Source organism: Phycodurus eques, chromosome 2 (assembly GCF_024500275.1).
Source record: "Phycodurus eques isolate BA_2022a chromosome 2, UOR_Pequ_1.1, whole genome shotgun sequence".
Taxonomy (NCBI): Eukaryota; Metazoa; Chordata; class Actinopteri; order Syngnathiformes; family Syngnathidae; genus Phycodurus; species Phycodurus eques.
Genome location: NC_084526.1, coordinates 34,776,642 through 34,790,655, shown reverse-complemented (window position 1 = coordinate 34,790,655; position 14,014 = coordinate 34,776,642). Strand labels below are relative to the sequence as shown.

The 14,014-nt window shown below is 42.4% G+C and overlaps 2 protein-coding genes across 6 annotated transcripts in view; one reads left to right on the top strand and one right to left on the bottom strand.

Moving 5' to 3' along the window:
- Nucleotides 1-8,853, top strand: part of LOC133399167 (monoacylglycerol lipase ABHD2) — a 25,262-nt gene extending 16,409 nt beyond the window's left edge. For both annotated transcript variants that reach the window (XM_061670455.1, XM_061670454.1), the window contains exon 11: nucleotides 4,970-8,853. In XM_061670455.1, coding sequence (XP_061526439.1) covers nucleotides 4,970-5,178 — 209 coding nt within the window. In that variant the 3' untranslated portion in view covers nucleotides 5,179-8,853. The remainder of the gene's footprint in view (nucleotides 1-4,969) is intronic.
- LOC133399168 (retinaldehyde-binding protein 1-like) lies at nucleotides 8,763-14,014 on the bottom strand. Of its 4 annotated transcripts, XM_061670458.1 has the most exons (9): nucleotides 13,914-14,014; nucleotides 13,634-13,711; nucleotides 13,501-13,535; nucleotides 12,745-12,873; nucleotides 12,468-12,672; nucleotides 11,081-11,259; nucleotides 9,868-10,026; nucleotides 9,690-9,800; nucleotides 8,764-9,610 (listed from the first exon to the last, which is right to left on the bottom strand). In XM_061670458.1, exons 3-9 carry the CDS (start codon nucleotides 13,507-13,509, stop codon nucleotides 9,464-9,466), a joined length of 939 nt encoding a protein of 312 aa, XP_061526442.1. In that variant the 5' UTR covers nucleotides 13,510-13,535; nucleotides 13,634-13,711; nucleotides 13,914-14,014; the 3' UTR covers nucleotides 8,764-9,463. The 4 variants fall into 4 exon arrangements, with proteins under 4 accessions (XP_061526443.1, XP_061526442.1, XP_061526440.1 ...); XM_061670456.1 differs by lacking the exon at nucleotides 13,634-13,711 and having other exon boundaries at nucleotides 13,501-13,564; XM_061670457.1 differs by lacking the exon at nucleotides 13,634-13,711.

The window sequence follows — 14,014 nt, the reverse complement described above, 5'->3', positions numbered from 1 at the left end:
GAATCCTTAGGACCAACTTCAAAGTGCACGTGACTTCACATAGTTTCCCTTTTCCAGCGATTTGAAAATGACACAAAAAATAGAGTATAGACCAGGCTGGTGTGGCTTTCAGACAAAATCTCAAAAGTGTGTTTTTGTGTCCCAAACTGCAATGTACAGTGCATCCGGACAGTATTCACAACGTTTCACTTTTTCCACATTTTATTATGTTACAGCCTAATCCCAAAATTGATTAAATTATTTTATTCTCCTCAAAATTCAACACAGCACCCCATAATGACAACATGAAAAATGTTTGTCATTATGGGGTGAAAAATGCAAATAAAGTGCTTAACTTCAGAAAAAAATAAAATAAAAATACAGATAATACTTCGTTTTAATCATACGAGTAGAAGCAAAATCATGCATTGTAAAAATGCATTATACATAGAAGGGTTTTCCAGAATTTTTAGGTCAACTTTGGGGGTGTGTATTATACATGAGTGCGCATTATACATGAGAAATTACGGTATTACCTCTGTGGAAAGGAAAGAAAGTGGAACCTTCACCCACCCCGATAGACAGCTGAGTGAGTATATGTCTGTAATATCAATATAGATCATCTTTCTTTGACTGGTGCGCTCTGAATTATGGCTGGATTGACACAGCCAGTTCCGATTTTATGACCATCCTCGATTTCTGTTGACATTAACATTACAAGTGACAATCCAAAATGGCTGTGTTCACATTCACAGAACACAACCCGCATGCCCATACTCCCAAATTGTACAAAAGTAACTCTACAAGTGTCAATACCGGGCAGTAAAACACAGAATAAACAACAATGCTTAAATAATACAAATATTAAACTCCACATTACTCTACTAGCTGTCTTCCGCAATTTTTTAGCTGATATAATATCGACACACCTCTGTGCTTAAACCATATTCAATATGTATGTATAATTGTATATTTAGATCACCAATCACTGTACAGTGTTTTGATTACGTTAATTGTGCCATTTGAGAGCAAAAATTGGAGTTGTGTCACTTGAACCATGCAGTGTAAAGCCAGCCTCTGACTCCTGGGCTTTCTTAATATTGCCCAGTATACAAACTCAAAGGCTATTTGGGAAAAGACAAGTCCTTCATCTGTGAGCCTGTGTGTGTGTGTGTGTGTGTGCATGCATGTATATCTGGCAAGACCTTCGGTCATGTGTCTTTTTAATAAAACACCATGACCAGCTGTTGGTTTTAAAATACAATGCGGTGACACAGACATACCAGGAAAGGACGTGACAGACATCCACTCTACACGTTGCTACTCTTGCAGTACACCCTTACTACCACTATAGCAATATTTATTATTTTGATACTTTTTCACTTTAGCTTTCCTTTTAACCGCTTTGTTCCCACGCCATTATTCTGTGCCTGGCGAAAAGGTGTTGCAGGGTGTGGGTAAGCCCTCAAGGCAGCTTGCATGCATGGTGCACACAGTTGAAAGCCCTGTGTGAACTTAATCACTACTGAACAGCATCAGTGTCTCCCACTAACCCAGATAAGAGGGAAAAATGAATCCTTTACGGCTGACCACTCTGCCCCGCTTGGGGCACAGCTGCAGTACCTTGTGCAAGTTCACGTGGCCATCAGCTCAAGATAAATGATTTATCGGCTTCTGGGAGGTGTCCTAGTTTTGCATGTTATCTTTTTTATTAGATCAGATCTACTGACGATGTCCATTTTAATCCACAATCACCTAGTATTGGATTAACACACCGTTTTCCATTTTAGAGTAACACCGTGGGGAATTCAATCACTGACAAATGATTATGTAATATTCGATGTTGCCACAAGACATTTATATCCTATTAGAATATGGTCCTCCGTTTTCCATGTTTGGTATCAAAGGTCCATACCATCATTTAATTTTTTGTTTTAATATTCTTTGATGTGCTCTTCTCGGGTTTGGGAGATAATTTCGCTAGAATACCTGTTTTCAAGCTATTCTAATTGGTCTGTTTTGCCTGGCAGTTGAAGCGGCTTCATTTCTCATTAATATTTGATGAATAAATAAGCTTTATTGTCATTGGCTGACTAATCTTCTCAATTTAAATATGGAAAACAGCTTGGCTCTGATTGGCCGTTGGCAATATCTTGGCGGCCAAGCGTTCATAGCAATGGATCATTCGATGTGGGGGTCTTACACTGTCATCGTGCTGCAGAATTCACCAAGCGTTGGATTGTTCGCCCACTAATAGGGAACGTGAACAGAAATGACAGTTGGTGACTCAACAACCCCGTAGAGGAGGGGATGTGGGTGAAAATAAAAGAGGAGGATATTATGAGAGAGTGGTCCTGCTTTCCCATTCACTTAACCGTAAACGACGTTCATCGATCATGCACATTTTGGCGACAATGACCACAAGCTTGGCTCTTTAATTCACATTTGCACACAACACACGTAGCAACAGGCGGCACGGTGGCCGACTGGTTAGAGCGTCAGCCTCACAGTTCTGAGGACCCGGGTTCAATCCCCGTCTGTGTGGAGTTTGCATGTTCTCCCTGTGCCTGCATGGGTTTTCTCCGGGCACTCCGGTTTCCTCCCACATCCCCAAAACATGCCTTAATTGGAGACTCTGAATTGCCCGTAGGCATGACTGTGAGTGCGAATGGTTGTTTCTTTCTATGTGCCCTGCGATTGGCTGGCAACCAGTTCAGGGTGTAACCCGCCTCCTGCCCGATGACAGCTGGGATAGGCTCCAGCACGCCCGCGACCCTAGTGAGGAGAAGCGGCTCAGAAAATGGATGGATGGATGGATGGACATGTAGCAACAAGTGTGTAGCAGCCACATAGTAGGCAGGTACCGGAATATTGGTTGACGAAACTATGCCACAATGACAGCGATTTCAAATCCACCTGTTTTGCAAGCAGCTTGGTGTTCAAAAGCTATTGCAGTCAGTCAAGATTAAACCAGGTCACAGACTCAATTTGACCTATGTTATGTATAAAAGTATGGAAATGTTTGCATTTTGATGGCGTGGAACCTTTAAAGGTTTTTTTCTATACCAGTTTCTCAACTGGGCTGGTATGTGCGCATGCTTTAGACCAGCGTTCCCCAAACTTTCTGCGCTCTCATTCAAATATACATACACACATCAAATAAAATCAATTTCAGTGAATTATATGAATTGAACTAAATGACCACCATTTTCAGTGAGCAACTCAAAAAAAAAAAGAAATGAAAAAGTTCTATTGTTTTATTATTACTGCTTCAACCATGCAAACAAGCGATGAGGTGTGGCTGACTCTGAAGCTTGTCACTCCAGACAAGCATACACCTTTTCAACTAACAAGTTCAGTCAGGTGAGAGTCACAAAGCAAGGGAGCATAACGGCATGGTCGCGTGAACATTGGTCATATGGTGTGGGGGGGCGGGGGGAAACTTTACAGCCCAGACGTCAACCACTATTGTCCCACAACAATGAGCTCTGGACAAATAATCCCACACAAGCACTCCAACTTTGTAAAACTGTCTTCACTGACCTATGAATGTTGTTACAGCTGCAAAGAGAGGAACAACTACATATTTGTTATCATTTTCATCTCAGGAATCTTTTATTTGCTTGTATTTCATCATTTGTTAGACCTGCTTTTATCGTCACGGACGTGCATAAAGGATGAAGGTTTTTCACTGCATTCAACAGAAATTACACTCCATGAGTGACTCCCAGGATAATAAGCGGTGTAGAAAATGGATGAATGCAGCAATGGGCAGCTTTCTCGCACCAGGGCAATAGTGGCAGCTGGGATCCCTTATTCCTGATTCGCGTCACGGACCCAAACCTTGGCGCTTTTGTAGCTACTTCACTTACTTTATTTTCCACAAATTCCACTTGTAGCTTATGCTGCTGTCGGACACATCCGTTTGAAGCTGGCGTTATTTTCAACATCTGCATGTTTGTGTAGTTTAGTTCACAGTGGAAGCTAACTTTACATCTGTAAACAATGTGTGATGATGATATTGTTTGGGAGATTGTATAAGAACGTACTAATGACTACAGTGGGTTTACAGACCCAACATATTACGTTTCAAAGTTACGAATGACCTGCCATCAACTAGTTTGCACAACGGCATTAGAATACAGTATGTCCTCACACAGCTCAAGCCATACTCACTCACCGCCATACATTCGATTGATTTATATTTACGGCCGGAACAGTGCAAGTGGTTAGCAAAGCTGCCTCAAAAGTTCTGAGGTTTGGGGTTTGAGTCTGGGCGGTGGACCTCCGGTGTGGAGTTTGCATGTTCTCCCTGTGTTTGCGTGGGTTCGTGTTAGGTTAATTGAAGACTGCAAATTCCCCTTACGTGTGTGAATGTTTGTTTGTCTATTTGTGGCCTGCGTTTGGCTGGCGACCAGTTCTGGGTGCACCCTGCTTCTCGCCCAAAGTCCGTTGGGAGAGGCTTCAGCTGACCTGTGACCCTACTGAAGATAAGGGGTATAGAAAATGGATGCATGGTTGGATGTTTATGGCTTAGAAGTTTTGTCATCCAAATATTTACTGTAATTATGACTTGGTGTAGGTTTGGTTAGTGATTGACTGTGGCGTGTTCCGACTTAATTACAAATTCGGGGGACGAAGCTGTTGTAAACCAAGGACCCCCTACTGATCGATTTGACAACCAGAACAAGTGTACTATAATGATTGACAAGTTTGAGATGAGATTGTGCCTGTGAAATGAGCTAAATTGTTGCTAGTTGTGTCATTGACTGACTGACTTGAGTTTTTTTTCCTCTGCTTTATTATATTATGGTGAGAGACTATCTGGTCGTAGTTCGAGAAACTGAAATCAAGCCACTGAGTCATGCTGTTATCAGTATAAACCACTGTCGGTATCATATTCCCGGCAAGTATATATTTGGACTTGTCGTGTGCTTGCATGTGTTCAGAGTCCAGAGGTCTAATTGTGCTCTGCTTTGTCATCCCGTAGAGAAGAAGCCAAACGTCATCTTTGCCTTGACACTACACGGCGGCCACCTAGGCTTTTTCAAGGGCGCTGTGCTCTTCCCCAAGCCCCTCACCTGGATGGACAAAGTGATTGTGGGCTACGCCAACGCAATATGCCAGTGGCAGAAACAGAAACCGCCGTGCCAAAGCGACCACCTGAGTGAGAGTTCCTGCACTAAGGAAAAAGCCTAAAACCTGTCTCTCGATCTCTTTTTCCTCACTTCCTGACCGTAAACCACACAAGACTCGTCTGTCCCAGCACCGAGGAGCCACGTGGAAGTCCTCCCGCTCTCCTCTGCCTTCTTCTTTGGTGCTGCTCACTGCTGCAGACCTCTGCGCCCGCCACACGTCCCCATGCCTTCAGCAACCGTCGCAGGAACAAGCAACTGCCTCTGGGAAGTTCAGAGCAGGAACACATTGTTTCGTGACGTGTGCTCAATGGTGACCTTTTGAGAATGAAGGCATTGACCAAATATGATATGATGTGGACCACAAAAGTGAGCCCATCTGAGTAGTGTAGTGCTGCGCTTGGTGCCCATTCTTGATCACTGCTTATCACCGCCCATACTGCCTCAATGCAGCGTCTTTGTACTATCCATGTCATTCCTAAATATAGTTTCTGCGTCTGTGTGTAGAGTTGAAGACTGGGGACATCTTGTAACACTATGATTGGTAGGCCCGATCTGCTGTAGTTTGTAGAAATTTAGCGAAGTTAAAACAATTCAACAATATCTTGGTAGGATTTTCCACTCAGCTCAACCCCCAAGTCACTTTGTTTATGCGTGGAACTTGAAGAGGAACAAAGTCGAAGTGCTCGTGAGCAGGGATCAACACCCAAATTGGATCCATGCACATTCCCCCATTTACATTCTAATACTCTGATTCTGTGCACTTTATAGCTCCACCCCTCCCATCGCGTTTTATTATTATTATTTTTTATTTTTTGCTTTCTGGTCGTGAGAGCAAAAATTGGGTGTATGATAATGAAATTCCAATGTTCCCCGTGTTGTCTGTTGTTGGGGTCATCGCAACCTAATTCTCTTCCGTTCGCCTTTGACCGGCTGCAGCTTCAGTCGAGACGCTAACCTACTGCCAGTGCTCAGAGGCCGGAGCCAACATGTCGCTCAATGGTCAAATACAGTAAACCAAAACGTTGGTGTGATTTTGTACCAGTAAAGGGACAGTTCGGCATTGGGAAGCACACTCACTTACGAGCTTGGTTAAAATGATCTCAGCTGTGAGGTAGGACTAGTTGAAGGGCCAAGTTACCGAAGGATGAAACGCGTTTAGTTTTGTGGACTGTTTGAACAATACTGGTGATTGTCATGTTATATTATTAGCCAGTGAACAATGCACGTATGTAAGGAAGGGAGTGTCAAAATCTTTGGTGTTCAGTGCTGGAGTGCAGCTACTAGAACAAAACAAAACAAAACAAAACAAAAATGCAGTAAACTGATCTTGACCGACTTACTTAAACAGTAATTATTAGAGATCTGATTGCAAAATTAAGGATGTTCTCCCAAGGCGAAGTAACACCTTTCACTCTTTATTTTGAATAGCGTGATGAGACAGATGAGTTTATTTTAAAATGAAAATGCAACAAGAGATTACAACTGTTTATGTTGAAAGAACCAGCACCTATCTCGGATAAAACCTGATTGAAATCTCACATAAGGGGTCAGACGTTTGTATGTTCACCACCATACTCTAAAGTAGTTTTTTTAAACAATTTTTTTTCTTACAACGTTAGAAAAAAGTACACAATAGAATGCACAATTTACGCAATAGCTTGTATGTACCCGTTTGTCAGTACAGGGCTGGCTGATGGTGTCCAGCACCTTCAGCAACAAACTAATAGTCTTCACTCTTCACCCCAGCTTCCGTTTCTCAGTCAGGTAAATATGATCCCAGTGTTTGCATCCATCCCAGATTTCTCTGTTTCTTCTTTCCGGTTGTTTTTCCATTCAGATTTGATGAGGTTTTCAATACAGTGCAAAGTGGCGGTGTCTTTGTTGCAGAATTTGGTTGTAACATTGACAAAGAAACTAAATAGAACCATGAGAGATCTATTACTTACAGACATCGTGGCGTTTACACAAACGTCACCGTAACCACAACTCACCCAGTGTGACGCCATCGGTTGATTTGTTTGTTGAAACCAGCCAGTACATCATGAATGAAAATTGTTTTTTTTTTTTACATCAATCAACTTTACAAGTGTTTTTTTTTTTTTTTTTTTTTGTAAATGATTCTTGTGGATGTATTATGTAAGATGTCTTGTTTTCCAAATACCCGGAGACATACTTTCCGAAATCATCACCTCGACAACAACCAAAATAATTGACTTCCCCGAATAATAGTTTAAGAAGTATTTTAAAACTATTTATTTATTTTGAAGTATTTAAGATGGGGTAGAAAAAAAACTAAAGGCGAGAATCCATCAAAAGAGATTTACAACCCCAATTCCAATGAAGTTGGGACGCTGTGTTAAACAAAAAGAAAATACAATGATTTGCAAAGCATGTTCTACTTATATTTAATTGAATACACTACAAAGACAAGATATTTAATGTTCAAACTGATAAACTTGATTGTTTTTAGCAAATAATCATTAACTTCGAATTTTATGGTTGCAACATATTCCAAAAAAGCTGGGACAGATGGCAAAAAACACTGAGAAAGTTGAGGAATGCTCATCAAACACCTGTTTGGAACATCCCACAGGTGAACAGGCTAATTGGGAACAGGTGGGTGCCATGATTGGGTATAAAAGGAGCTTCCCTGAATTGCTCAGTCATTCACTAGCAAAGATGGGGCGAGGTTCACCTCTTTTTGAACAAGTGCGTGAGAAAATAGTCGAACAGTTTAAGGACAATGTTCCTCGACGTACATTTGCAAGGAATTTAGCGATTTCATCATCTACGGTCCATAATATCATCAAAAGGTTCAGAGAATCTGGAGAAATCACTGCATGTAAGCGGAAACCAGGCCGAAAACCAACATTGAATGCCCGTGACCTTCCATCCCTCATGCGGCACCGCATCAAAAACCGACATCCATGTGTAAAGGATATCACCACATATCACTCAGCAACACTTCAGAAAACCATCCATCCATTTTTCTGAGCCGCTTCTCCTCACTAGGGTCGCGGGCGTGCTGGAGCCTATCCCAGCTAACATCGGGCAGGAGGCGGGGTACACCCTGAACTGGTTGCCAGCCAATCGCAGGGCACATAGAAACAAACAACCATTCGCACTCACATTCACACCTTCGGGCAATTTAGAGTTGTCAATTAACCTACCATGCATTGAACATTAAATATCTTGTCTTTGTAGTGTATTCAATTAAATATAGGTTGAACATGATTTGCAAATCATTGTCTTCTGTTTTTATTTATGTTTAACACAACATCCCAACTTCATTGGAATTGGGATTGTATGAATATCAGTGTGATGTAAATAGGACACTATGGTGGAGGACCTGAAATCTGTAAGAGAAAATGAATTTATCTGTACCCAGTCCATCTAAAATCTATTTTTATTTTTTATTTTTTTTCCCCAGGAGAACTAAATGATTGAATAGTAGAATCCAAAAACACCCATCAGGTTAGAGTCAATCTTGCTCAGCATGTGGCTGAGAGTCCACAGTAACAATGTTAAGCCACAGTAAATATGCAGCTTTAATTTTGTTTGCGTTTTTTTGAGATGAAATACCAAGAAGGGATGTCAGGATGACAAGAAAGGTGCACATACTATTTCTCATTTTGGACAATGAGTATTTTTTATTTCCTTGTTTTCTTTTTCAAGAGTCATTATATAAGCAATTATTGTTATTATATTGTGAAATAAATTTTGTCGCCAGAATGTTCCCCCCGCCCCCCACTCTTTCAGAAGCTTTGTAAGACTGTTATGCATCTAATAGCAACACTAATATGTTTGACAAATTAAATCATGGCCAGAAACGTATTTTTTCAATTGCATATAGTTTCAAATCCACTGCAAATTACAAAAAAAGGTCATTTGAAGTGCTTCAGACAATGAATTGCCACAAATTATGTGAAGCATGTAACAAGGCCACAGGGACAGAGCACGCTCGTATTGTTTAAAACCATGCAGGTTTATTTATAATCACTTCATAAGTCTTCCCATGTCACTCTTAAGTTATCCTCCATCACCACTCAAATTTCTGGAGGCATTCATCTACCACCTTTGCAGAGCACAAACGCACCACTTCCGTATGAATGGCAAAATAGAACTGGCGGCACATCTCAAACAACTCTTTCTGCAATATCTAAACATCCATTTCACGTGTCACTTTAAATCTCCTAAATCTAAATACTTCCCCCCCCCCCCCCGCTTAGAACTGCCATAAAGATTTAAAAAATAATCATAATAATAATAATGTTCACGCTATAGCTTGAAATCAGAGCGCCCATGTGATCGTCATCTCGGTTGAAGGACGCTGTCGAGGTCCTGCTTCAGAGAGCCGTGTCCTCGGAGCCAAAGAGCCTGGTGGCGATGGCCTGGCAGTCCGCTACGCAAGCTTTCCCGTCAAAATCGGCAGGCAGGATGTCGGCGTCAAATGCCTTCAAGTAGTTGCCCAGCTCGTCCCCGTGGACAAACACCTGAGGTGAAAGGTATTCATGCCAATCAGACAAAGTGCACGAGGAGCGCGTGGCCCTTCTGCTGGCCCTCTGTCCATACCCTCTCCAGCAGCTTGCTCTTCATGAAAGGCTTGACCACATTGTACGTGGTAGTGAAGTACCACGGCTGGTGGGTGACGTGGACCGCCTTGAAACGCGCCGGGAACGAATCCTGCGCAGTCAACAGAGCCACAATAGAAACATGCTCACTTGTTCATTTGTTGATGTTCATGACCGACCTGCAGCATGTCCACCATTTTCTTGAGCTCCGCCGGTTTAATCCCTGAGGCGTGCTGCATGGTGAAGCCTTTAAAATTCTCAATCAGGACAAAACCGTTGATCTGGGTCTCTTCATTCTCAAGTAACTTCTCCAGGATCACACAGTACGCTCTTAGGATCTAACACACACACACACTTATGGGTCATTTTCATATCATTTGACCAATAACGGTAAAGACGTAGTCCACTGAATTTCTGTTGGGAAAGCAATACATTTTACTGATATTCATATTTGAATTATTTGCAGTTATCCATCAAAAGGTCATGATTATTTCTAAGGGGGGGAAAAAACACTCGAAAGTACTATTTTTCTAACTTTTAAATACAAAAATGTCTTTGTCGTTAAATGTTCAAAATTACGTTTCATGATTTGCGACATGTTTTCTCAAGATAATAATTACATTTTTGGCTAGACTGTGTAGGATGTTTCCTCCTATTGCTTAATACAGTGTGCCGTTTCATGAAAACGAACACAAAGGCATATTAGTGTCTTCAGAGTTCCTTTTTTTTGGGGGGGGGGGGGGGATTCTTTTACAAACAGTCCTTTGTCACTCTTTCCCGTTGATGTAACTGGAGAGAGCCTCATTATATTGTTGCAATACACCAGAGGGATCTGGAAGTTGAAGTACCAGGATGAGGCAGCCATTTTGCATTCCCACAATAGCAGACAGCAAAATAATAAGAAGAAGAATCATCTTTTATTGTCATGAACATGCATGCGTGAAATTTGTTCGGTGCATTTAACCCATCCCAGTAAATGGTGTTGTTTCTGAAATATTAAGGCATATGTATGAATTTGTGAAAGCGTCCGACCTATTGCATATCTTTACCGTTATTACGAGTGTATAAAGACAAGAGTGTAACAGGTTTAATGATAAATTTAGATCATTTATGCACTTTTATCTGCAGAGTTAACGCGTAAGGGTAACGCGTAACTTGTGCAACTAACACAAAAAAAAACCCCACAAACATTTTTGAAATGTCTTTACCGTTATTGGTCAGATTATATGAAAATGACCCCCCTCTCCCACACACACACACACGCAGGGCGAGTCAAGTATTTGCACCTTTAGCAATATGACCACCACTAGCAGACCACGTCAGGGCCCTTAACAGATTTAGTACTTCATATTGATAATTTGAAGGCATACCAACGAACAACGTTTTGCCGACCTCATCAAAAGTGATCTCCTCCAAGTCCCAGTTCTGAATGTTGAAGAGCAGCACTACGTGACCATACTTGTCCCTGCTGGGCAGAACCACAGGGTAGCCCGCCTCAATGGTGCTGCGGACGGCCTCGGGCGTCAGATTCTCAAACAACTCAGGGTACTCCTTCCTGAAGCGCACATAACCTACAAACACACACGATATTGCATTATCCTTGTTGTGGGCCGCAAGGTATGGAGGTTACTGTTTCATAGCGTGTACATTTCAACTGTATGCCCCTTTTCATACCAAGACCCCCAATTAAAGCACGGGCGTGCACATGAGTGTGCAGGATGCGTTTGTTTTTCACTCAACCATCAATTAACCTCCCCGAAAAAGTTCCAATTCCATTTTCGCGCCGACACTAACGCTTTCCCTAATCATAACTGTCAAAGAAAAGCGACGCGAGCTACACTAGATCGAAAAGGTTTTCGGGATGTGAAAGAAATGACACCTATATGAATTATTTCAGAACTTTATCTACCCTAAACTACAGTATAATGTAAAAACTCAGTTGGGAAATATTTCCTTCGATTGGTAGCATAAATATACAAAGCCTTAAACTAATACTTTGTTGATGTACCTTTTTGATCTGATCCCAGGTCTCAGACCTTTTGGGTAGGAGTCTATCAAGAGGAATTGCAACAGGGATAAAGAACAGTTCATTACTAACTAATTTACTTATTTGCTGTTTTTTTTTATTGATTGATTGATTTATTTTGTATCTATTATTCACCTAAAACAACCCAATTCGCCGTTATTGTGCTCTTTTTAAAACACCCTACAATGCCACAAGATAGCGCCAGGTGCCCGTCGTGCAGAAAAGTAGTCTTACTTTTCTATTAGTCAGGGCTCGGGCACCAATCTTGTGGCTTCTTGAAACAATGTTAAAAGGATGCAACTCAGAGACAAGCTTTGTTCTGAAATTATACATCTTAATTATACATCATCACAAAAGACGAGATTGCTCACACTTTTTATATCCACATGTATCTCACATTTAATTTTTGCAGGCTGCAACAGCATACAATATTACATATCGCAACGTGAAACCGACCAGTGCAGGTCATGGTGCTCTACTGTGAAGTTCCCACCGGTACATTCTGAGTTCACAAGTAAAATAAACGCGCTGTCCCAGTTGGACACAAAGGAGGTCTTTGTCAGGCGCTCATCAGAGCCCCCAATTAACAAACACATGGCTCCCTTTCTCCGCCACGGACAGTATTCATGCTAAACCCGAGCACAAAAGAGGCCTCACCATCAATTACCGCAGCTATCGGTAAATGTCTACGGAATGTGAACCAATGCTAAAATAATACGGACAATGCAACATAACGAGACAGAAGATGGTTACCCTTCATGAGTTCGTGGGCTCTGACAACATCAAACTTGCGGGCTCGGAGGAAGCGCAGCAGCAGAGAGTCGGGCTTGTCCCCGAAGCGCTCCAGCACCAGTTTGGCCAGGTCGTCTCCCTCGGCCGCCCTCTCCTTCATCAGGGCCCGTAGGTCCTTAAGGGACAACACTTTCCTCTCCTCCGTCTCATTCAGCTCATCCTTAGCCTGCGCAGCGGGAGCACAATTTTTCGAGTCACGCCGTCAATGTCTGGCTCCGCCACGCGTAGCCATAGTTACCTTCTGCGCGGTGTGGCCCGGCATTTTGTGACACGGCCCGAACACGGGACCGTGATCCTTCACTGTCAGATGCTCCAGCTTGGATCTCAAGGCCCGCTCCTCCTCTGACACCACTCGGAACGATCCAGTCTGCACGAGAGACCAAACAGCTTATGTTAACCGATCCTCGCTTACTATATGCCTCGAGACTTGAACTGACTGAAACGCGAACTGTATGACATGACAGGTTTTGCCTGTTTCACATTTTCAATCTGCAATTGAAAGATGGTGTGCTATTTCTTCTGATCTGGAAAGTAACGTTATTTTTGTGTTGTGTGCACGAACCTGGCGGCCCATCAGCATGCTGTGATGCCACATGCGGAGTCTAACTCGTGAAGACTGAGTCTCTGAGACTCACATCAAGGGCGGAGCTCCCAAAATGATTCCGTTTACTTGTCACTTGACTTGCTTGAAAATTGAAGGTCAAGACTCGAGACTTACTTATGACTTACACCTCTGATTATTGCCATCCATCTTACTTCACGGATTCAGCTTCAAACAACGACCTGAAGTGTGTTACGCGTGCTTGTGAGCCGGCGGGGACCCCGGGCGATGCACACCGGTGAGTGACTGGTTAAGCTGCTTCACATGATTATTGAAAAAAAGGGACCTCTACAGCCACGTGTCAAAAAACAGCTCCAGGGTCCCTCCCAGCGTCAGCATCTACTGACACAATGACAGCAAGTTAAACATATCACCGCATTTTATTGAACTTACAGCGGCCATGTTTGCAGTATTTCACAGCAGCGTCACTGTGGAGAAAGATGACAACAAGATGCGCCTGATAAACGAGAGTTGAGTACAATGCTTAAATTAGTGAAAGTCATATGCTGGTATCATCACGACATACAGTGTCGTTCATTTCACAATATGTTCATCATTGTGGTTGTACGTCGGGATGTCCAAAAGAGTCAACACCACAACTGCGCTAAGGGACAGAATGACATTCATTGATGTTTAAGCTATGTTATGTTGAAGTCTCGCATACTGCTGAAATAGACAACATAGAGAACTTGAGCATGCTAAAATGTGGTCCTTTAAGCATCTAACGGAAGAAGCTGGTGCTTATCTTACAATCATTTAATAACCACCATTTAATAGCGATAAATATAGAGCAACATCAGTCTTACCTTCAGCAGGTGGATTGTGGTGAGTTTGAGGGGAGCGTGGAAGAGGGACGAGACGACCACGGGGGGGAAAGTGGACCAGAAAGGGGAGGAGCCGTCATTCA